The sequence below is a fragment of the Salvelinus sp. IW2-2015 genome, linkage group LG11 (assembly GCF_002910315.2).
Source record: "Salvelinus sp. IW2-2015 linkage group LG11, ASM291031v2, whole genome shotgun sequence".
Lineage (NCBI taxonomy): Eukaryota > Metazoa > Chordata > Actinopteri > Salmoniformes > Salmonidae > Salvelinus > Salvelinus sp. IW2-2015.
The window spans coordinates 24,033,051-24,057,836 of NC_036851.1; the positions used below are offsets into that span (position 1 = coordinate 24,033,051).

Below are 24,786 nucleotides of genomic sequence, written 5' to 3' on the forward strand. Positions count from 1 at the left end.
ACACCGCGAGAGAGCGAGACAACCGCGAGAGAGCGAGACACACCGCGAGAGAGCGAGACACACCGCCGAGAGAGCCGAGGACACACCGCGAGAGAGCCCAGCCCGAGACGCACCGCAGGAGGACGGAGACACACCAGCGAGCAGAGCGAGACACACCGCGAGAGAGCGAGAGAGAGACCGAGAGTCCGAGAAAGAGAGCCCGAGAAAGAGAGGTAGAGTCCGAGAAAGAGAGACCGAGAAAGTGTCACAGGCAATTAGACTTTAGTGCCAGAGCAGCAGACAGCTGTGGGTTAACCATCTACCTGTGGGTTAGACTGTGTCAGCTGAATAAACCACTGTGTGTGTGTTTTTAGACAGACAGACAGAGAGGCAGGGACAGACAGACAGAGTGGCTGGTGTACTTTAAGCAGTGCGAGGTAGTAAAAATGATGGATGTTGAAAAAGTGCACACTCATTCCTATTGTGTTTTTGCGAGGGAGGGTGAAAGTGAGAAAGAGAGCGTGCAAGAGAGGGGGAGGGGGATAAACTCACTCAGGTTGTGGTTGTCTTTCTTCTGTCTCTCTTTGGCCATTGCACGGGTTTCTGCATTGATAAAAACAACAAGCAATGAACTAACACTGTCCCCAAAGTATGTATAGTGAGTGTGATTTCTGTATATAGTTTGGGGTCATAGAGAGTTTGAAAATCATGTTAGAGGCTCACTTTAACTAAAATCATTGAGATTTAGTTTATGCATGGATACAGTATTTCCCCCTAATCATTAGTTATTTAGCTTAATTTATGAATTGAATTCAAACTCAGCACAAATTACATTAAATCATCCCCTCACTCTAGAGAAAAATATACCCCTGGTAGCCATGTATTTGGAACTATCTAATCCTTCTGGTTTTGGTCTGCTGGTTTCCATTCATTACTTAGCATCTGATTCAGACCTGGGAAACCAGGTGGGGAAAACATCTGGCCTGCAGGTCCGTCTCTGATTGGTTACTATGTTTCTGAAAGCTGTAAATGTCTGAGAGCTGGCTGCTTGTTTGCTGTGTCTAAGCTTGTCCCTGATTGGTCCTACCCGTCAGCTCTCGTTTGATGGCCAGGTTCGCTGGGCAGGAGTTGCTGGTCATGGCGATGGATTGACCGGTCATCCCAGGGCCCGTGTACACGTCCAGGTGACTGCTGGACAGAGGGAGCTGGGGAGGACACACACATCAGAATGAGCACCACAACCTACATTTCACTCTATAATCTCAATAAGAGTATTTAGGGTGACTCTCTTTGTGAGATTGGAATATAGTAGGGTTAAGCAGGGGTTATATGAATTACCAGTCAATGAATCTATCATCAAGTTCAATGAAGAATGGGTTCAAACAATGAACCAAGCACATCCTTTAGATGGAGAAACGATAGGTAGATACAGTATACTATCCTTACCAGACACCCTACTTTCAAGGCAGTTAGGACCCCACTTTAAGCCCTTGTGGTTGGGCGATTGCCTGATACACAACAACATTCAGGAAACCATGCATGAACAAAACCTAGGAACATCTTAAAAACAAGGCTGGAAACCTCAAGGGTCGAGGCCAAACTCCTTTTTCCATAAAATTCACTGAGATCTGAGTGATCTGAGATCACCCTCAATTACCTTAGAGGGCGGCGAGCGAGAGTAGACAAAGCGAGCGAGCGCAGAAAGAGCGAGCGAGAGTAGACAGAGTGAGCGAGAGCGGGAGAGAGAGTAGACAAAGTGAGCGAGCGCAGAAAGAGCGAGCGAGAGTAGACAGAGTGAGCGAGAGCGGGAGAGAGAGTAGACAGAGCGAGCGAGAGCGGGAGAGAGAGTAGACAGAGCGAGCGAGAGCGAGAGAGAGAGTAGACAGAGCGAGCGAGAGCGAGAGAGAGAGTAGACAGAGCGAGCGAGAGCGAGTAGAGCGAGAGTAGACAGAGCGAGCGAGAGCGAGTAGACAGAGCGAGAGCGAGTAGAGCGAGAGTAGAGCAGAGCGAGCCGAGAGCGAGTAGACAGAGCGAGAGCGAGTAGAGCGAGAGTAGACAGAGCGAGCGAGAGCGAGTAGACAGAGCGAGACATGAGCGAGTAGACAGAGCGAGAGCGAGTAGAGCGAAGAGTAGACAGAGCGAGCGAGAGCGAGTAGAGCAGAGAGAGTAGACAGAGGACGAGAGCGAGTAGAACAGAGCGAGAGGGAGTAAAAGGCGAGAGTAGACAGAGCGAGCGAGATAGACAGAGCGAGAGCGTAGAAGAGCGAGGAGCGAGTAGACAGAGCCGAGAGCGAGTAGACAGAGCGAGGAGCGAGTAGACAGAGCGAGAGAGTAGACAGAGCGAGAGCGAGTAGACAGAGCGAGAGCGAGTAGACAGAGGAGCGAGCGAGTAGACGAGAGGAGCGAGAGCGAGTAGACAGAGCGAGCGAGAGCGAGTAGACAGAGCGAGCGAGAGCGAGTAGACAGAGCGAGCCGAGAGCGAGTAGACAGAGCGAGCGAGGAGCGAGTAGACAGAGCGAGAAGCGAGTAGACAGAGCGAGCGAGAGAGAGTAGCGAGCGGCGAGAGAGGTGACAGAGCGAGCGAGAGCGAGTAGACAGAGGCGAGAGCGAGTAGACAGAGCGAGAGCGAGTAGAAGAGCGAGAGCGAGTAGAGCGAGAGTAGACAGAGCGAGCGAGAGCGAGTAGACAGAGCGAGAGCGAGTAGAGCGAGAGTAGAAGAGCGAGCGGAGGCGAGTAGACAGAGCGAGAGCGAGTAGAGCGAGAGTAGACAGACAGAGAGAGAGCGAGAGACAGAGCGAGCGAGAGCGAAGTAGACAGCGGCGAGAAAGAAGAGCGAGCGAGAGCGAGTAACAGAGCGGCGAGAGCGAGTAGACAGAGCGAGCGAGAGCGAGTAAGACAGAGCGAGCAGAGCGAGTAGACAGAGCGAGCGAGAGCGAGTAGACAGAGCGAGCGAGAGCGATAGACAGAGCGAGCGAGAGCGAGTAGACAGAGAGCGAGAGCGAGTAGAAGAGGAACGAGACGAGTAGACAGAGCGAACGAGAGCGAGTAGAAGAGCGAGCGAGAGCGAGTAGACAGAGCAGCGAGAGGAGTAGACAGAGGAGCGAGAGCGAGTAGACAGAGCGAGCGAGAGCGAGTAGACAGAGCGAGCGAAGCGAGTAGACAGAGCGAGCGAGAGCGTAGACAGAGCGAGCGAGAGCGTAGACAGAGGAGCGGAGCGTGAACAGAGCGGCGAGAGAGTAGACAGAGCGAGCGAGAGTAGACAGAGCGAGAGAGAGTAGACAGAGCGAAGAGTAGACAGAGCGAGAGAGAGTAGACAGAGCGAGAGAGGTAGACAGAGCGGAGAGAGTAGACAGAGGAGAGAGAGTGACAGAGCGAGCGGAGCGAGTAGACAGAGCGAGCGAGAGCGAGTAGACAGAGCGAGCGAGAGCGAGTAGACAGAGCGAGCAGAGCGAGTAGACAGAGCGAGCGAGAGCGAGTAGACAGAGCGAGCGGAGCGAGTAGACAGAGCGAGCGAGAGCGAGTAGACAGAGCGAGCGAGAGCGAGTAGACAGAGCGAGCGAGGAGAGTAGACAGAGCGAGCGGAGGTAGACAGAGCGAGCGAGAGCGTAGACAGAGCGAGCAGAGCGTAGACAGAGCGAGCGAGAGAGTAGACAGAGCGAGAGGGAGTAGCAGAGCGAGAGAGAGTAACAGAGCGAGAGAGAGTAGACAGAGCGAGAGAGAGAGAGACAGAGCGAGAGAGAGAGACAGAGCGAGAGAGAGTAACAAAGCGAGAGAGAGTAGACAGAGCGAGAGAGAGTAGACAGAGGCCGAGAGAGAGTAGACAGAGGAGAGAGAGTAGACAGAGCGAGAGAGAGTAGACAGAGCGAGAGAGAGTAGACAGACGAGAAGAGTAGACAGAGCGAGAGAGAGTAGACAGAGCGAGAGAGAGTAGACAGAGCGAGAGAGAGTAGACAGAGCGAGAGAGAGTAGACAGAGCGGAGAGAGTAGACAGGAGGCGTAGAGAGAGTAGACAGAGCGAGAGAGAGCGAGGGAGGGAGAGTAGAATAGACAAACGAGCAGTCGGTGTCTCATGAGAGTTTTATGGCATCATATTGTGGGTAACCCTGGTTAGCCCTCTGAACCAGATCAAACGTTATAAACACACAGTGTGTTACATGTGTAGTGACTGGCTGTAAAGAGAAGATAGCAGAAGATCTCAGGCCAATATCACACCTGGAAAATACTTCCTCTAAAAGTGCCTCTGCTCTGACATATACACAATCATCCCTTCTCTCTTATCTCTGTATGGCTTGATTCAATTCAATGGCTTTACTGGCATGGGAAATATGTTTACATTGCCAAAGCAAGTGAAATAGATAACTTTTGTTTAACAATAAAAATGAACAGTAAATATTACTCACAAAAGTTCCAAAAGAATAAAGACATTTCAAATGTCATATTATGTCTATATAAAGTGTTGTAATGATGTGCAAATGGTTAAAGTACAAAACGGAAAATAAATAAACATATAGGTTGTATTTACAATGGTGTTTGTTCTTCAATGGTTGCCCTTTTCTCGCGGCAACAGGTCACAAACATTGCTGCTGTGATGGTACACTGTGGTGTTTCACCTAATTCTTTGTGGGTCAGTGTAATCTGAGGGAAATATGTGTCTCTAATATGGTCATACATTTGGCAGGAGGTTAGGAAGTGCAGCTCAGTTTCCACCTCATTTTGTGGGCATTGTGCATTCTCAATAGGAAAGCTATGCTCACAGTCTGTACATAGTCAAAGTGTTCCTTAAGTTTGGGTCAGTCACAATGGTCAGGTATTCTGCCACTGTGTACTCTCTGTTAAGGGCAAAATAGCATTTGAGTTCAGTTTTTTGGTAAATTCTTTCCAATGTGTCAAGTAATTATCTTTTTGTTTTCTCGTGATTTGGTTGGGTCTAATAGTGTTGCTGTCCTGGGGATCTGTGGGGTCCATTTCCGTTTCCATTTGTGAACAGAGCCCCAGGCCCATCTTGCTTAGAGGGCTCTTCTCCGGGTTCATTTCTCTGTAGGTGATGGCTTTATGGAAGGTTTGGGAGTAGCTTCCTATTAGGTGGTTGTAGAATTTAACAGCTCTTTTGATTTTGAAAAATCTCGCTCGCTCTTAGGTATTGGCCTAATTCAGCTCTGCATGCCTTATTTGGTGTTTTATGTTGTACATGGAGGACATTTTTGCAGAATTCTGCATGCAGTCTCAATTTGGTGTTTGTTCCATTTAGTGAATTGTTGGTTGGTGAGTGGACCCCAGACCTCACAACCGTAAAGTGCAATGGGTTCTATAACTGATTAAAGTATTTTTATCCAGATGGTGCTGCAGACTGTTTTAGTGCCCTCGCTCGTTATATATATGTTGAAGAGGGTGGGGCTTAAGCTGCATCCCTGTCTCACCCCCCGGCCCTGTGGAAAGAAATGTTTTTTGCCAATTTTAGCCACACACTTGTTTGTGTACATGGATTTTATAATGTCGTATATTTTTCCCCCCAACACCACTTTCCAATTTGTATAGCAGACCCTCATGCCAAATTGAGTCAAAAGCTTTTTTGAAATCAACAAAGCATGATAAGACTTTGACTTTGTTTTGGTTTGTTTGCTTGTCAATTAGGGTGTGAAGGGTGAATATGTGGTCTGTCGTACATTATTAATTTCTAGCCAGACGTAAAATGTTCCTATTTTAACTAATTTAATAGAGTGAGTTAGATTTGCTCTATACCAAATTAGCACACCCCCTGAGTCTCTTCCCTGTTTCACACCTGGTAGTTTGATGGATGGGACTATCAGCTCTCTGTAACCTAGAGGGCAACCAGTGGGTCCGTCTCATTTATACCATGTTTCTTGTAGGATGACAATGTCTGTATTTCCAATTGCTTTGATGAAGTCTGGATTCCTGCTCTTTAGGCCAAAGGCAGATGACCTCAGACCTTGTACATTCCATGATGAGATTGTAAAAGCTTTGTGTTCCATAGTGTCTAGTGTTGTTTTTTTGTGGTTTAGGTCTGGACCATCACAGTAGGTGTGAGCAGAGCATGTTGAGCATCTGACACATACCTCTTAGGTTGCAGGATGGGGCTTGGGCGGGTGTAATAGTGAGGGTTGGGCATGTTGCTCTGCTCACAGCCTGGGCATGCAGTATGTCCTCTTGTCATGTTGAGGTCCTTACCGCAGTGTGCGGGGGGAATGGGGTGGGCAGAATATGTCTGATATGGGGGAGCCTATACAGGGTGTGTCCAGGGTTTGCTTGGGGTGTGGCTGGTGATGCTGTGGTCTGGGCGTAGGTCCTCTTGGTGCAGGTCTAGGAGTTGTTCTCACTGGGCGGGGTGTCCGTTGCTCTGTTGCTCCTGTGTGAGGTGCTGGGCTACGGTTGAGGGTGACGTCCTTCAGGGTCCTGGCAAAAGTTGGGATTGCTACCTTGTAGAGGTGGACCTGCTCGTAAAGACTGTTCAAGTCCAGGGTGGAGTGGTGGGCCAGGTAGACATTAGGTTTTGAGGCACAGTCTGGCAAAATGCTTGCATTCACTCGCTGTCTGGTGGCAGGTCAAAGTCTTTTTGTGGATTCTCTGACCCCATCTGTAACCCAGCATCTGTGTGGAAGACTAGCGGTGTCCTCTGCATAAGTTGTGTAGACGTTGTTTAACTTCTGAAGCAGTCCCTATGGCTACTACTAGTCAACTTCCCTCATGAGGGATTGGTGATGAAACGTGCTGGTTTACAATAATAGAACAACTTGAGGATGTGGTTGAATGTCTATTCTACAATACTAATGAGGCTTGACAGATAAGAGAGCCAGATATCTTATCATTGAGACAACTGAAACGCAGCCAGGTCTCACACACACATAGTAAAACTACAGGCTATGTGGACCGAGACCTCAGATCTACACTGATCAAAAGGAAATCCCATCATCAGTAGGGTCTTCCTCTCCTTTATCAAACCAGGGACATGCAGTTAAGTTAGGTGAAACCCTCTGCTCACCTTGTTCCTTCCTCCCCCTTCTCTCACCCAGAATGCTTTAGTCTCAAACCACTGACTCTTGCTGTCTCCCATCGCCCACACACACACACACACACACACACAGAGCGAGAAACTATCAATTTTATAACAAACTCTCTCTCACACACATTCAGACCCAGGTCAGTCATGCTTATTATTCTCTCTGCAGCATTCCCAAGTCCTCCTTAAACTCCCACATTCCACTGAGTTTACCGCGATAATCCTGGTCACAGATTAGCAGATGAGTTTCATTCATTAGGGGGAAAACTCAGTGTTTAAGTAAAGCTAACGAGGCGAGAACCTCCAAAAACAGAGAGGAGAGGTAACTAACATTAGTCCTGAGGGATCTCATTATACACATCTCAGACAGAGAGAGACCAAGAGAAAGAGAACAGCAGAACTATTTAGAGGCCTGTATATTAAATCAGACTACACCAAACTAAAAATACAAGCACATTTGGGGCAACATTGTAGCAACCACCATCAATAGTCCCTCCAGAGAGCTGCATTCATGCACGGAGCCACTATCACACACACACTATACCACTGTCCCTGTGTGCAAATCAGAGTTCCATATGGCTCAACTTAGCTGCCTGAGAGCCGATCAATAGTAAAATAACAATCTAATCAATGACTATGAGATTGAGTATGATCACACACACTGAGTAATCAAGAGCCAATCAACTGCAGCATGAGCACCAAGAGATAAACCCAGAGAATGCCATTCTATTCCACTCACACACACACAGCGAGGGGCTGAGGGAACTGGGCCAAAGAAGGGAGACAGAGGAGAGGCCAGCAGCAACCTTCATGCTGGACAATTAACATCCTATTGTGTGTCTTATCTCTTATGGCCGAGCTTGTCCCTCACTGGAAGTTTGCCCACAGTGGCAGGGCTCAGCTCAACCGCTACCATATCAAAGAGCTGCTCCCTCTCAGCCTCCAGCACCAGCCCCAGCCCCAGGGGCCCGAGGGCTAGGCTCATCCCCTAATCAGAGACCTGAGGCTGGGAGTTAGAGCTGACCCCCCTGCCCCGGCTCCAGCCCCAGCCCTCACCAACCCAGAGGGGGGTGCAGGGGGGCATAACTTTCCTAACTAGCCTGCCTCAATACTGACCAAGATGGGCGAACAAACACACAAACCTTATATTCCCCAGCCACACACACAGTAAAACGCAGACTTCTTACCAGTTGGATCTGTTCCCCGTCTATCATCTCCACGATGGCATACGTCTTATTCATCTCCTTCATCCTTCCTTCTGTGGGCCTGTGCGCTCTCACTCTCTCTCTCACTCTCTTACACACACTCTCTCTCTAACACTTACTTGCTCCAGCCCTCAGAGACTAACATCCGTCTCACCAAATCCCTCTCTCTTCTACCTCTCCACACCGTTTAAGTGAACTTTCCCCTAACTGGACTTTCAGCCTGTTTTTCCCTCTCACAAATGACCCTCATCCCCTGTTCCCCTCCTCCTCCTCTCCTGTGCCTCTGCCTCCTCCTCCCTTTCTGAATGCCTTGTAAACAAGTTGAACTCTAACTGGTGGTGGTTTAATTGTTAATTCGGAGCCATTCCTTTAAACACAGAGCTCTGTGCTTCTGCTCTAAGATGGACACTCTTGGACCACTGCATTTTTTTGGGATTACGAATGCCTATCTTGGTCTGAAACCACAGCACTTCACGTCAATAATTTAAATCAATTAAATACTTAGATTCCTTTAAGCCAACTGAAGGTTTCCCCTGGGGTGGGAAGGCAGCAGCAGCAGACAGCTGATTGAAGCCACTATAGATCAGCAGTTATTCATTAAACACTGAGGAACAAACAGCCCACAGGCCAAATGCCCCCCAGTCAACATCAAATATCAGCCATTTTGAAGTTTGGGAAGTTTCATGCAACAGCATCAACAACAATAACAGTAGTAAAACAGCAACAGTAGTTTTAAGATGGGACACAAACACACGGAGGAGCCTGTAGCAAAAGAAGGAGGGATTATGATAAACGGAACAAGGAGTCTCTTTCTCCTCTCAGAGCCCAGTCACAGCCTCAGTCCTGATGAGTCGGCATAATCACCCCATTGATTCACACAGGGAGGGGCGGACGTGGACCAAAAAAGACAAGAGGGGGTAAGACAGGGGTTAGAGGTAGATAAGGATAGAGGGATGAGAAGGGGGACAGACTCAGATATTTCACATTAAAATGTATGTCTAACGAAAATCAACAACTGCAACGTTAAACAAACCATACAACTCTGTTGAAGAAACACGCAAGGAGTACTTTTAACAATATTCACTTCATTTTTACAAAAACACTAACATGAAGAACAGTGCAAATACAAAGTTGGGTAACAGAATGACGGTTTGTTCTGTTTGTGCCCTCATTCTGTTACCTAACTTTGCATAGGCACTGTTCTTCATGTTAATGTATTTTTGTAAAATCTTCAGTGGAAATTGTTAAATGTAGTCATTGTGCATAGAGTCGTATGGTTTGCTTGACTTTGCAATCACTGGTTTTGGTTTGACATACATTTTAAAGTTAAAGAGCTGAGTGTCAGTGTCACTCAGTTACCATGGAATTGCCCTAAAATATAAGTCTTCTCAACACCCATTCACGTAACCTACCTATTCCTTTATGTAAGCATTTCAACCAGTTCAAGTGTTCAACCCTTCACAATCCCACCCAGGTGAAAATGACTTTCTATAGGTACGTAGTGACTGTATGGTTTAATACTTACAGTGTTGGACATCTGAAGAGGGTCAATATACTGCTGGATGTCATCATAGCTCGACTGCATGCTGATGATGTCATCGATGACCTCATCCATCTGTGCCAACAACGAGGGAAAAATTGTTAATATACTTCTACATTAATATACATTTAGATCAGTGATACCAGAAAATATATTCAGACAGACTAAGGCAGCCATGTTGTGCATAGAGAGACGATCAACTTTATTATCACATAAGAGGCGTTTCTTGCAGATACTGTAGGTGCTATACATTGGTGGTGGATAAAGTAAGTTTCCTATATAATATGGAGTGCATTAACACTGAAGTGTGAAACAGCTAACTGAAAAATGTGTTAGAACAGACAGGAAGAGGAAGTGAGAGGATCAATTCGGCTGAAAATCTGATTCCGTCCAGCAGGTGGTGTTTTTTCATTGTTTCGCCCACCATGCAAGGAGTTTTTGTATGGAGGTCAATGAGAGAATGTCGAATTTGGTCAACAAAGAAATTAATGGCTTATTTGCTACATGAGGTTTCATTCAGACATTTTTAGCTAATAGAAGTTTCGTAATGGTTAAATTGTTACGAGCGTACTGATACAAGTAGGACTTGTCATCCCAGCAACTTTGAGAAAAAACACGTAATATCGGAGTTGTCTGGAGATGGCTATGCATATTCATGGCATGAGCATAGTAGCATAGCATCTCTCTCCATTGAATACAGGCAACCGCCATCTCGAGACAACGCCAATATGAAGTGTTTTTTCTGAAAGTTGCCATCAACAACCCTCATTGAATATTCAAAAAAGGATTACAATAATGAGATGTATCCACCAACCCAAAGAAAGGATAGGAGGAAGCTAGACAGCCCCCCGTGCCACTTTGTGGACCACAACTTCCATTGTTTAGGGTGGAGAGACCTGTATCTTGTCAGTATATCCATAATCTTTGGTTAAAATGAATTATGACGGCGGTCACACCTCATTTGGGTAGTCCCGACTTTCCATCTGTAGATGCTCTTCAGATGGTCATACTATCAACAAACTATCTGTGGATAAGCAACTACTTGCTAAGGTTAGGTTAAGAATAAGGGTTAGGGTAAGGGTTAAGCTTAGGGTTAGGATAAGCTTAGGGTTAGTAGATAGTCTGTAGTGCATCTTCAGATGGACTATCCAAATAAAGTGTTAATATGATGACTTGTACTATACACTTATCATTAACTTTTTATTGAACTTTCATTGAACACAATAAGCTTATCCTTCAACCTACAATATTACACCTTGGTTGGACTGCAACATACAGTACGTAATGGTCTATGTTTCTCTCTAACAGGATGTGAAATAGGTAACGTAGAGATGCGGTCTTAAGGGCAGATATTCAGGAGGCGGCAGAAGGTTCTGTTGCAAAGGTGTCCATATTTATATTTAGTGTTCAACACTGATAGCCGGCGATTAATATTTACAAGCTAAACAGACACACAATAGACTTACTTGTCAAACAAAATAAACTGCACTAAGCCTAAAACAGGCTTACACTGTAGCTTCCATAGCTATTACAGGTTGGGGGTAACCAGGCTCAAGCAGCCTCCCCACTGTCACCAAACCCAAACTACCCAGAAATACCAAAACAGGCACTTCTATCCTCTAAGCCCCTCCCTGAGACCTATCCATGTCCAATGACAAGTAACCACATAACTGGTATACAAATGTAACTGGCTTACTCATAATGACCCCATTACATACATCCTGTCTAAAACAGACGTGACCACTTTCATGTACACCCTGTTAAACAGTAATTCTTACATGAATGGAACCGGCGAATGACGGAAACCCAATAACATATAGTGGTGCACAAAGGAGTGCACACTCCTGCCACAGACAGGACACAAGGAGCTCCGACACAATGTGGGAAGTATGAACAAAGGAAAGCATTAACAGAATGAAACAAACACAGAGTCTCTAACTCGTGAGTGTTACAATGATTCTGTGCACAGAAACATCGTTTCACTCTGGAAGGTTAGAGACAGGAAAATAACCGCAATTTGTCGAACCAGTTACACGAAAATAACTTTCAATACAAAAATGTCCCTACAGAACTGGGCATGAACTATAAACAGTAGCTTACTGCTTACAAAGGAGCTGAAGAATAATATAGTCATGTGCAGTATAATTTTTCTAGAAAGAAATAGCAAAATGCATAAGATAAATAGCACGCTATTTTAATATAGGGCCTACTGGAAGATTAGACAGTGTGCATAAATGCACTTCGTCACAGAGGACGAGAGCCTTTTGGCTCAGCAGTGTTGGTTAACTGTTCTGCTAACTGAGCGGAGGTTAAGGTTAACTAACGGTTCTGTTGTTTGTCTCTTGTAGTTGTGGGATGCACTTCTGAACTCTGCAGTTGGTGGTCTGCTCAGGTCTGTAGAAGATGCTGGTGCAGTTAAGCTGCATGCGTGTGTGTGTACCAAAGTCTGTGGGGTTCAAAGGGCCTTGCAGTGTCTGCTATCCCCTGTCATTCGTTAAACTGTAATTACTTTACCAAGGCCATAATGGAGCATTTAAAGTGCAATGACAATCAGAGCAAGTTAGTCTCAGTTAGCTAACACAGCAACCTTTGGGTGACACCTTTATAGAGCTGGCCATGAGTCTGTCGATGCCACCGAGATCAATAGCCAGTCTTCATACACTCTCACAAGCACAAACACGCACACAAAAAGCAGAGATTTTAGAGGTGACATTGGCTCAGACCCTCATAACAAGGTGCAATAAAGTCATTATGACGTCTCCATAAACTGTGAAGAAAATAACGTAATCTCTAAACCATATCTTTATACAGGCTGGTAATCAAAGTTGTATAGGAGATATTGCAGGGTTATATATGTCAAATCCCACACATTTCTAGGATTTATGGATCAAGGGAATGTGTACATGCTTTATGACATGTCTTGTTGAGATCAGGTCAAAGGCCCTCAGAAACACAGTGAATTACAGGACAACACCTTCTCAGATTATCACAGCTGAGACAGGTTGTTCTGTTAGTCTAGACATGACCTTTAGTACAAGAGCGTTTTCAAACATGCGTTTGTGTTGAGTGTGCAAGAGTATATCCGCGTTGTAATTGTGTGCAAGTCTTTTTGTGTGTAAAATCAAACTTTATTTGCCACATGCGCCGAATACAACATGTGTAGACTTTACCGTGAAATGCTTACTTACAAGCCCTTAACCAACAGTGCAGTTCAAGAAGAAGAAAAGATTTACCAAGTAGGCTTGAATAAAAAGTAACAATAAGAATAATGAGGCTATATACAGGGGGCACCGGTACCGAGTCAGTGTGCAGGGGTACAGCCTAGTTGGGGTAATCTGTACATGTAGGTGGGGGCGAAGTGACTATGTATAGGTAACAAACAAACAGCGAGTAGCAGCAGTGTATGGGAGGTGTCAATGTAAATTCTCCGGTGGCGATTTATATGAATTGTTCAGCAGTCTAATGGCTTGGGGGTAGAAGCTGTTGAGGAGCCTATTGGTCCTAGACTTGGCGCTCCGGTACCGCTTGCCGTGCGGTAGCAGAGAAAACAGTCTAACTTGGGTGACTGGAGTCTCTGACAATTTTATGGACCTTCCTCTGACACTGCCTATTATATAGGTCCTGGATGTCAGGAAGCTTGGCCCCAGTGATGTACTGATGTACGCACTACCCCCTGTAGCTCCATACCAGGTGGTGATGCAACCGGTCAGGATGGTGCAGCTGTAGAACCTTTTGAGGATCTGGGGACCCATGCCAAATCTTTTCAGTCTCCTGAGGGGGAAAAGGTTTTGTCGTGCACTCTTCACAACTGTCTTGGTATGTTTGGACCATGATAGTTCGTTGGTGATGTGGACACCAAGGAACTTGAAACTCTCGACCCACTCCCCTACAGCCCAGTCGATGTCAATGGGGGCCCGCCTTTTCCTGTAGTCCACAATCAGCTTTTTGTGTCTGCATCTGTGTGTTTATGGACTGTTTTTATGCCAGCGGTCTCCAATTTAGTAGCTTTCCAGGATCGTTGAAGATCACTGTGTGTATGCAACAAGCTCTCACAGTCTCATTGCAGAATTAGACATTCATCAACGTTCTCCAAACATCAAATTTTGAAGTGTTTTTGTTGCTCTGTTACGTTCATTTTCTCCAAACGTCCAATTTCAAAGTTAAGGGTTGAGTTTAGGCACTCATTATGAATAGTTAAGGTAAGGGTTAAGGTTTGGGATAGGGTTAAAAAACAAAAATAAAATAAAAATCCACAACTGGTATTACACCCATCCACCATTCCAACTCACAATAGGGGTGTGAATGTTTAAATGACATCGAGATCGTTAACGTTTAGAAATAAATCCCTAACCTACATTCATTTTTTTACATCACATTTTACAAAACATTATCTAGTTAACACAAAACTACCACTAACATGCACGATCATCATCATCATAAAGGGAAAAATTCAAATTAAACAAATACCTAATGCGAGGTGGGTTTGAGCTACACTGGCAGTACAGGTGTACCTGTTGCTGACAACAGTGTGATAAGAGACAGAGTGAGAAAATCACAGCGCTGATTACAGAAATGATTGCAGTTGATTTGCAGCCATTGTCAATGGTAAAGGATGTTGGCTTCAATTCCCTAATGGCATATCTAGAATCAGACTTGTTGGACATTATGAACATTCTGTCATAGATCACTGCAACGATCCATCAAATTGATGAGAAGTGGGACACGAAGTACGTATTGACAACTGAGAACATGGAGGAGAGGCACACAACGGAGACCCTAAAACGGTATTAATACAATTTTTGCTGAGTGGGTTTCAGACAGCAGTAAGGTTAGCGCCATCTGTTAGTGTTTCCACTAGTTACCACAGCCACAAAGTTAAAATTGGCTATATCATAAAAATGAATGTAAACTGTAAAAAAAATGGGTCTTAATGTAATGCTAGGGTTAGGCATAAAGATAGCAGTGTGGTTCATTTGATGGTTAAGGTTAGAATCACATTTTAAGAATGTTGCGGCTATGGTAACTAGTGACGACCAATAGGTAGGTATAATCCAGGACTGTGGTAGAATGAACTGCAACGCCCCCTAGCGGTCACATACAGAACCACATCTGAATTGTGAACTTGTAATTTAATTTTATATATTTTTAAAACTTTGAAACGATTTTAAAAAATGGCGGTTTAAACTTTAAGCGAAATTGTACATTTGTCACATCCCTAATCCACAGCGCCCAAGCAAAACCTAATCCTACGTGACTAATAGCGCTCACCGTTGCCCCTAATGGCTGGTTTTGAAGGCATTTCCCGACATCCTCAGGACATGGATAGACGTCCAATTTCAACGCCAATCTTGAATGACCTGGCTGGTCTAAGGACTGCATCTGTGCGCACGTATGGATTGTATATGTGCACGTGTGTGTATAAGTACCTCGTGTACCTCGTTCTCGTGGCTGGAGCCGATGTTGAGCATGGCCATAGGGCTGTTGGGGGCACTGTTTCCTGTGATGAGCTGCTCCGTACGGAGCTGGGGGGAGTGGTGGGGAGGGGGAGGGGAGGGCTGTACCACACCTGTTACTGCATGCACCGTCTGCACAGAGAGGAGAGAGAGAGAAAGAGTGTGTGTGTGTGAGTGTGAGTGTGAGTGTGAGTGTGAGTGTGTGTGTGTGTGTGTGTGTGTGTTGAAGAAAGAGGGAGGAAAGGAAAGAGGCAGAGACAGAAAGAAAGAAAGAAAGAAAGAAAGAAAGAAAGAAAGAAAGAAAGAAAGAAAGAAAGAAAGAAAGACAGGTACAGACAGCGAGGTACCTGCTTGGTGGCGTAGGTGGTGGAGAGGTACTCCTTCACCTGTTGTCTCTGGGACTGGCGGATGTGGTAGTCTGTAGGGTTCTCCAAGTGAGTCTGGACCTGGACACACAGGTAACACAGCACACCAAGGGTTAATCACGCAGTTCACATCAAACTGCTCATCATTTTAGGCATACATTAGTGAATTCTCTCTTAAACATGTCAACAGCTTCATTCAACATTGCGTGCTGGTTGTCCATTGGGTATGACCCACAACAGTAGGCCTATGTTGTTCATGGAACCACAACACTGTTCCTGTAATCCTACAGTAGAGCCCATAGTAAAGCCTATAGTAAGTCCCCAGGCCTGACCAGGGGTGTAGGGGTAGTGTAGAGAATAGGGCAAGGGGGGGACTGTTATGGCTTGGCCTCATTCTTTCACATCAAAGAGCAGAGATCAGCGATTCCTTATGCTCCTACTACTCTAAGAGATGACCCCCCCACACACACTCACGTCAGATTGTATAACACACCACAGGGGTATACTACCCTTTCAAWTTTTTTTGAAAGATAAGCTTAAAATGGGCATGGTCTAATTGACTGAACAACCAAAAACAGTTTAGCTTTCTTAATTAACCAGAAAATCAATAGCTATTTCTGGTTTCTTATCAAAGTTAGCTGGCTAAGTCATTGATCCTGCTTTGTAGTATACCACTCTAGATTATATCAAAATGGGCCTCTGATATTTTGGTCAGTTGAAGTAGGCCTATTTACGGCTGTTAATAAGCTACGGTACTGATCGATTAGTGCGTGCCTATTTGTGTGTGTGATGTGTGTGTGTGTGTGTGTGTGTGTGTGTGTGTGTGTGTGTGTGTGTGTGTGTGTGTGTGTGTGTGTGTCCATGAGTAAGTGCGGGTGTGTTTATTGACAGTTGAATAACTGTCAGCTTAAAGAGTGTCAGTGACACGTTGCCATGGGCCCACATGTACTAAACAGTAACCGCAACTATTGACATACCAAATGTCTCACTCTGTCAGAACAAATAAACTCCACATGCACTAAGTGAAAGGAATGACAAGTAGACTGTCTTCAACCAACAATTGTCAACAGTACAGAGGTGGAGATATAGAGTGGAGCATTCCTCACTACTTGGAGGAAATTCATTTCAACACTGATGCATAGTTTTAAACACCCACCTTCGCCTCTCCTTACATTTACACACACACTTATACAGTATGAACCCACTACACAGACAGAAACAGAAAGACAGTGACAGAGAGGCAATGACAGAGAGACCCGTATGTACACTCCACACACTCACACAGATAACATTCACAGGTATCTGTGGAATCAGGCAAAATGTCAGCTAACCTTTATCTCCTTGCCTCTGACCTACAGTATCTTACTCTCCTGTCTGTCATCTCTCTCCACACACACACACACACACACCATGCCATGATGAAGACTGATTCTCCAGCACCCTACCTTGTTGCTGTTCCACCGCATTTTTCTCTTTCTATCTCTATTTCCTTCTCTCCTTCTTTGCTGAATCGACCTCTCTCCAGTCCAGTCCAGCTAGCAGCACTGATCCAGTACTGACCACCTCCACTCCTCCCAGGAGGTGCTCAGTGAGGCTGGCTGGCTGGCTGACCCTCAGCAACACGTGAGTGGATTACCCCTACTCCTAAATCCCCCTCTCTTGCTCTGCCTGAACCTCTCCCCTCTTTCTCTCTCCATTTTTCTATCCCCTAAATCTCCCCATTCTCTATCAACTCATGTGCATTTTCTTTTTCACATATCCCCTCTCCATTCTTCATCTTCCATTTTCCCTTCTCTATCCCCTCTCCCCATCTCCCCTCTTGGCACAGTGCACTTCTAATGAATTTAAACATGAATCCTAATTTAAGATTGGCACATGTACCCAAAATGTTTTCCCAAATCTCCTATTGACATCATTGCACGATTTAGGTGAAAGTCAGAGTTATGTGCCTGTATCTCAAGCTAGTCAGTAGGTTAGGACCACTACAGTAGACCAGGCCGGGGCCAGGAGAGCTGTATTTGGGTGGGTTTGTGTTTGAGATGTGGGTGGGTATTGGGGATGTGGGTGGGTGTTTGATCTGCAGCAGCAGCACAGCACAGCCCAAACTAAACTTTCCTTAAGTTTTTCTGCCCATATCCTTCCTTCCCTCCCCTTGACCTTGCCTCCCTCCACCCTCTGATGTGGGTGTTGATTGAATGTGCACAATCCCAGAGGACAAAAATACATCTACTCTATGTCTTACCTTGAGCACCTCAACAGGAACCTGCATGCTCTGGTAGTGTTGTGGAGCGTTGATGGCGGGGCTGGGTGCAGGGGCAGACATACTCTGCTGTTGCATGTACTGCAGCGCAGCATTCTGCTGCTGTTGCCGCTCCCGCTGCTCCTCCTGCTGCAGCTGGTCTCGCATCAGCTGACAATACATACATCAGTCAGTCAGTACATGAATCAGTCCGTCAACACATCCGTCAGCCAGTCAGTCAACACATCCGTCCGTCAATCAACACGTCCGTCCATCAGTCAACACATCAGTACAATCCGTCCGTCAGTCAACACGTCAGTCAGTCAACACGTCCGTCCACACGTCAGTATGTCCGTCAACACGCGTCAGTCCATTCGTCAACATGCCCGTCTGTCCGTCAACACGCCAGTCTGTCAGTCAGTCAACGCGTCAGTCAACATGTCAGTCAGTCAACATGTCAGTCAGTCAACACGTCAGTCAGTCAACATGCCCATCAGGCAGTACATCAGTACGTCAGTCAGTACCCCAGTCAGTCAACACATCCTTTAGTCAGTCAACATGTCAGTCAGTCAACACGTCAGTCAATCAACACGTCAGTCAATCAACACGTCAGTCAATCAACACGTCAGTCAATCAACACGTCAGTCAATCAACACATCAGTCAGTCAACACATCAGTCAGTCAACACGTCAGTAAAGTACGTCAGTCAACACATCAGTAAAGTACGTCAGTCAACACATCAGTCAGTCAACATGTCAGTCAGTATGTCAGTCAGTATGTCAGTCAATATGTACGCCAGTCAGTCAACACGTCCGTCAGTCAGTTAACACGTCCGTCAGTCAGTTAACACGTCCGTCAGTCAGTCCACACGTCCGTCAGTCAGTCCACACGTCCGTCAGTCAGTCCACACGTCCGTCAGTCAGTCCACACGTCCGTCAGTCAGTCCACACGTCCGTCAGTCCAGTCCCACGTCCGTCAGTCAACAAGTCAGTCCACACGTCAGTCAGTCAACAACTCAGTCAACACGTCAGTCAGTCAACACGTCAGTCAGTCAGTCAAAACTCCGTCAGTCAGTCCGCACGTCAGTCAGTCAGTCCGCACGTCAGCACGTCAGTCCGCACGTCAGCACGTCAGTCCGCACGTCAGCACGTCAGTCAGCACGTCAGCCAGTCAGTCCGCACGTCAGCACGTCCGCCCGGCCCGTCAGCACGTCCGCCAGCACGTCCGCCCGCCCGTCAGCACGTCCGCCCGCCCGTCAGCACGTCCGCCCGCCCGTCAGCACGTCCGTCCGTCCGCCCGTCAGCACGTCAGCACGTCCGTCGCCCGTCCGTCCGCCGTCAGCACGTCCGTCCGCCCGTCAGCACGTCCGTCCGCCCGTCAGCACGTCCGCCCGCCCGTCAGCACGTCCGCCCGCCCGTCAGCAAGTCCGCCCGTCCGCCCGCACGTCCGCCCGTCCGCCCGCACGTCAGCACGTCCGTCCGTCAACACGCCGTCCGTCAACACGTCAGTACGCCAGTCAACACGTCAGTACCCAGTCACGTCAGTCAACACGTCAGTACGCCAGTCAACACGTCAGTACGCCAGTCAACACGTCAGTACGCCAGTCAACACGTAAGTCAGGCAGTCAACACATCAGGTCAGTCACATGTCAGTCAAATATTACGACTGGTCAGTCAACATGCCAGTCAAACGGTCAACGCGTCCGTCAGTCAGTTCAACGCGCCTGTCACCGTGTCAGTCAGTCAACGCGTCCGTCAGTCAAACGCGTTCCGTCAGTCAAACGCGCGTCCGTCAGTCAACGCGTCCGTCAGTCAAGCGTCCGTCAGTCAACGCGTCCGTCAGTCAACGCGTCCGTCAGTCAACGCGTCCGTCTGTCAACGCGTCCGTCTGTCAACGCGTCCGTCTGTCAACGCGTCCGTCTGTCAACGCGTCCGTCTGTCAACGCGTCCGTCTGTCAACGCGTCCGTCAGTCAACACGTTCGTCAGTCAACACGTAAGTCAGGCAGTCAACACATCAGTCAGTCAACATGTCAGTCAATATTACGCTGGTCAGTCAGTCAACATGCCAGTCAGTCAGTCAACATGCCAGTCAGTCAGGCAACATGCCAGTCAGTCAGGCAACATGCCAGTCAGTCAGGCAACATGCCTGCCAGTCAGGCAACGCGTCAGTCAGGCAACGCGTCAGTCAGGCAACGCCTCCGTCAGGCAACGCCTCCGTCAGGCAACGCCTCCGTCAGGCAACGCCTCCGTCAGGCAACGCCTCCGTCAGGCAACGCCTCCGTCCGTCAGTCAGGCAACACCTCCGTCCGTCAGTCAGGCAACACCTCCGTCCGTCAGTCAGGCAACACCTCCGTCCGTCAGTCAGTCAACACCTCCGTCCGTCAGTCAGTCAACACCTCCGTCCGTCAGTCAGTCAACACCTCCGTCAGTCAGTCAACCCCCCCGTCAGTCAGTCAACACGTCAGTCAACACGTCAGTCAACACGTCAGTCAACACGTCAGTCAACACGTCAGTCAACACGTCAGTCAACTTGTCAGTCAACACGTCTGCTGTATACAGTAATACTGTACATGTCTGTTAACCAATCAATCAATTAAACAATCAATCAGTCCAACATATGTTTACCTGCAGACGCAGCCCTACTCGCGAGGCCATGGCTGGAGGGCGAGGGGGGAGGGGGGGGCGTGCAGATGCAGATGCACCACAGTCCAGCCCGAGAGAGAGGAAGCTGAAGGAAAAGAGAGAAAAAAGGTGCTGTTAGAATACTATATTACAAGGTCACACAGGTCCATCCAGTGTAAGGCCTCATGTCTCAGTGGTCATCAACCCAAAATCACCATGTCCTTCTAATCATCTACAGAGGAAAACTAGACTATCAATCACATTCATTGCTAATGGATCAATTAGTGTAATCAACAAGGACATAATCCACCACCATATCCCTCCAGATATGTACCCCTGTCTCTCAACAGCTCTAACAGCTCGAACATACAGTAGATATCTGTACAGTACATCAGTCTGTTTATGCTGTATTAGCCAGTCATATGATGTCTGGCCATCTAATGAATAACATCACTCTAAATGTTTCCATACCAGACACAGACAATGCCATATATTCACTGTCTGTTAACAAGGAGCTAGCCCAGGGCTTTAGAACAGGGGGGACGAGAGGACAACTGGATCACCAGTCACACACACACCAGACATCTATTAGATGTGTTTAGTACCATCTATGGTGTTCACATCATGTAAACATAAACAAGTGACTTTAATAAAAACATGCCACTAGGATGAACGATCTTATTAATTTAGTGAATGACTAGCAAAGTAGCCAGTCTTTCAACATAAGAACATGTCTTTAGGCATCTTTAGAGTAGATGAGGGCCCTATTCAATCATATTAATGTTGTCTTCAGGATAAGACAAAAACAACATATTTACAGTTTGAAACTAAAAAGGAATCTCAAGTGCAAGTTACTGTTATTGCCTTTTCCTCAATGTGGTTTAGATTGAATAACACCATGCATAAGGAGGCAGTGGAGGATGGGGGGGGGGAGAGGTTTGGGGAGAAGGGAGGGGTAGGGTGGAAAAGCATCAGATCAACCCCCACCAGGCCCAAGCCTTGGGCCGAAGAGCGTAACCATGGTTACCATTGGGGAAGTCATGTGGGAGTCATGTGGTCCTGTTGTTGTGTGGTGGTCATGTGAGCAGCCTTTCGAAGGGAACACCCTCAACCTCGCCCACCTCCACACCATTCCTTCCTCCACCTCCCACCCACCTGTCTCTCAATTAGGAAAGCCCCAGAGTTTGCCTTTCAGCAGTGTTAAAACTACTCTTGATCTGGTGTTATTTTACCTTCTGGGAGTGTTCCTTTCAGAGTAATCAAATCTGAGTCAATGTCAATAAAAGTGCAGCCGTGGCCTGATAGTGTGTTTCTACTGTCTCATCCAGATGCACAATAAGAAGCCATGCCAGAGGCACCAACCAATCAAAGCAGACTTCTCATCCTTTCAGACACACAGCCCATATATGGGCATAGAGAGAGCGCGAGAGAGAAGGGGGGGGGGGGGGGGGGGGGGGGAGAAAAAAAAGCGCATTGTGTTTGAGGTACAATAAGAAGGGCAGCTCCTATTGAGAAGGACTGAGGCCGCCTGTTGTCCGCCGTGTACATTTCAGTGCCTGAGGTGCACACACTGCTCGCTTTGTGCCCACTGGCTGGTCCACACTCACACACACTTTTGACTCCAAGAGCAGTCTACTACAGCGTGACAGCAAAGCCTCAAACTACACACAGTGAACCAACACTCAACTTAGGAACAAACTAATACCACTACTGCTGCTATTAACACTACGTGTCCTAATTCTATACCCCTTTTACTTCTGCAAATACACTATATCAGAAACATGACTTGACCAAGAACAAAACTCTAGGCCACCACTACCAAAACAAAACACTGACAGGCCCTGTGCTCAAGCAGGTTCTTTTCTGCAACTCTAGTCCATCACATAATTCTAAAAGTACTTGTAAGACAACCCTCACCTCACTGAACATACCCATCCAACACACACACACACACACACACACACGCACACAGTGTATTTATACACCCTGACGAATGGAGTGATTACATCTCAAAACTCAATCGGCTCGGGTAGGAATGCTTGCCAGAGGGAGACAAGTGCCTCTGTGTCCACTCCAAAGTTTAGCTTAGCATTCGTTTAGCTTAGCATGCTAATCTTTCCTGCACATCTGTGATCTAGCGGAGCTTCATGTTAGCATGCCTCGATGTGCTCTAGTGGGGCTTAGCATGTTAGCTAGCAAACCTTTCCGTGATAGGCCTATGACAATTTTTTGCTTAGCTTAACGCTAATGCATGCCAACACTCAAGGACATACAGTTGAAGTCGGAAAATTATATACACCTTAGCCAAATACATTTAAACTCAGTTTTTCACAATTCCTGACATTAAATCCTAGTAAAAATTCCCTGTCTTAGGTCAGTTAGGATCACCACTTTATTTTAAGAATGTGAAATGTCTGAATAATAGTAGAGAGAATGATTTATTTCAGCTTTTATTTCTTTCATCACATTCCCAGTGGGTCAGAAGTTTACATACACTCAATTAGTATTTGGTAGCATTGCCTTTAAATTGTTTAACTTGGGTCAAATCTTTCGGGTAGCCTTCCACAAGCTTCCCACAATAAGTTGGGTGAATTTTGGCCCATTCCTCCTGACAGAGCTGGTGTAACTGAGTCAGGTTTTGTAGGCCTCCCTGCTCGCACACACTTTTTCAGTTCAGCCCACACATTTTCCATAGGATTGAGGTCAGGGCATTGTGCTAGCCACTCCAATACCTTGACCTTGTTGTCCTTAAGCCATTTTGCCACAACTTTGGAAGTTTGCTTGGGGTCATTGTCCATTTGGAAGACCCATTCGCGACCAGGCTTTAACTTCCTGAGTGATGTCTTGAGATGTTGCTTCAATATATCCACATATTTTTCCCTACCTCATGATGCCATCTATTTTGTGAAGTGCACCAGTCCCTCCTGCAGCAAAGCACCCCCACAACATGATGCTGCAACCCCCGTGCTTAACGGATGGGATGGTGTTCTTTGGCTTGCAAGCATCCTCCTTTTTCCTCCGAACATAACGATGGTCATTATGGACAAACAGTTCTATTTTTGTTTCATCAGACCAGAGGACATTTCTCCAAAAAGTACGATCTTTGTCCCCATGTGCAGTTGCAAACTGTAGTCTGACTTTTTTATGGCGGTTTTGGAGCAGTGGCTTCTAACTTGCTGTGCGGCCTTTTAGGTTATGTCGGTTATAGGACTCGTTTTACTGTGGATATAGATACTTTTGTACCTGTTACCTCCAGCATCTTCACAAGGTCCTTTGCTGTTGTTCTGGGATTGATTTGCACTTTTCGCACCAAAGTACGTTCATCTCTAGGAGACAGAACGCTTCTCCTTCCTGAGCAGTATGAAGGCTGCGTGGTCCCATGGTGTTTATACTTGCATACTATTGTTTGTTCAGATGAATGTGGTACCTTCAGGTGTTTGGAAATTGCTCCCAAGGATGAACGAGACTTGTGGAGGTTTACAATTTTTTTTCTGAGGTCTTGGCTGATTTCTTTTGGCTGAGAGGCAATGAGTTTGAAGGTAGGCCTTGAACTACATCCACAGGTACACCTCCAATTGACTCAAATGATGTCAATTAGCCTATCAGATGCTTCTAAAGCCATGACATAATTTTCTGGAATGTTCCAAGCTGTTTAAAGGCACAGTCAACTTAGCGTATGTAAACTTCTGACCCACTGGAATTGTGATACACTGAATTATAAGTGAAATAATCTCTCTGTAAACAATTGTTGGAAAAATGACTTGTGTCATGCACAAAGTAGATGTCCTAACCGACTTACCAAAACAAATAGTTTGTTATCTTCACTAGGGTAGCGGGGCAGCATTCGGAATTTTGGATGAAATGCATGCCCAATTTAAACTGCCTGCTTCTCGGGCCCAGAAGATATGATATGCATATAACTGGTAGATTTGGATAGAAAACACTCTAAAGTTTCCAAAACTGTTAAAATAGTGTCTGTGAGTATAACAGAACTGATTTGGCAGGCAAAAACCTGAGAAAAATCCATTCAGGAAGTAGTTTTGTTTTTGTAGTTTTCTATTCAATGCCATTACAGTATCCATTGACTTAGGACTCAAACTGCAGTTTCTATGCCTTCCACTAGATGTCAACAGAATTTAGAAATAGTTTCAGACTTGTATTCTGAAAAATTTGGGAATAAAAGCATTCGGAATAACTGGACGCTAAAGTGTCGCAGAGCTTTTTCATGCTCTCGACAGAGAGAGAGCAATTCTTGTTTACCTTTTAAATTGACGACGTTATTGTCCGGTTGAAATATTATCTATTATTTAGGCTAAAAACAACCGGAGGATGGAATATAAACATCGTTTGACATGTTTCTATGAACTT

At 46.3% G+C, this 24,786-nt stretch overlaps 1 protein-coding gene across 4 annotated transcripts in view; it reads right to left on the bottom strand.

The window, feature by feature from the left end:
* Positions 1-24,786, bottom strand: part of tfeb (transcription factor EB) — a 107,017-nt gene that overhangs the window by 12,343 nt on the left and 69,888 nt on the right. For 2 of the 4 annotated variants that reach the window (XM_023996483.3, XM_023996484.3), the window contains exons 3-9: positions 20,422-20,524; positions 17,800-17,967; positions 15,540-15,638; positions 15,166-15,324; positions 9,725-9,814; positions 1,067-1,184; positions 532-582 (exon numbers count right to left, since the gene is read on the bottom strand). In XM_023996483.3, the coding sequence (XP_023852251.1) occupies positions 532-582; positions 1,067-1,184; positions 9,725-9,814; positions 15,166-15,324; positions 15,540-15,638; positions 17,800-17,967; positions 20,422-20,451 (715 nt within the window). In that variant the 5' untranslated portion in view covers positions 20,452-20,524. Of the gene's footprint in view, positions 1-531; positions 583-1,066; positions 1,185-9,724; positions 9,815-15,165; positions 15,325-15,539; positions 15,639-17,002; positions 17,096-17,799; positions 17,968-20,421; positions 20,525-24,786 lie in introns of those variants that run through there. The other 2 variants (XM_023996485.3, XM_023996486.3) reach the window with 2 other exon arrangements.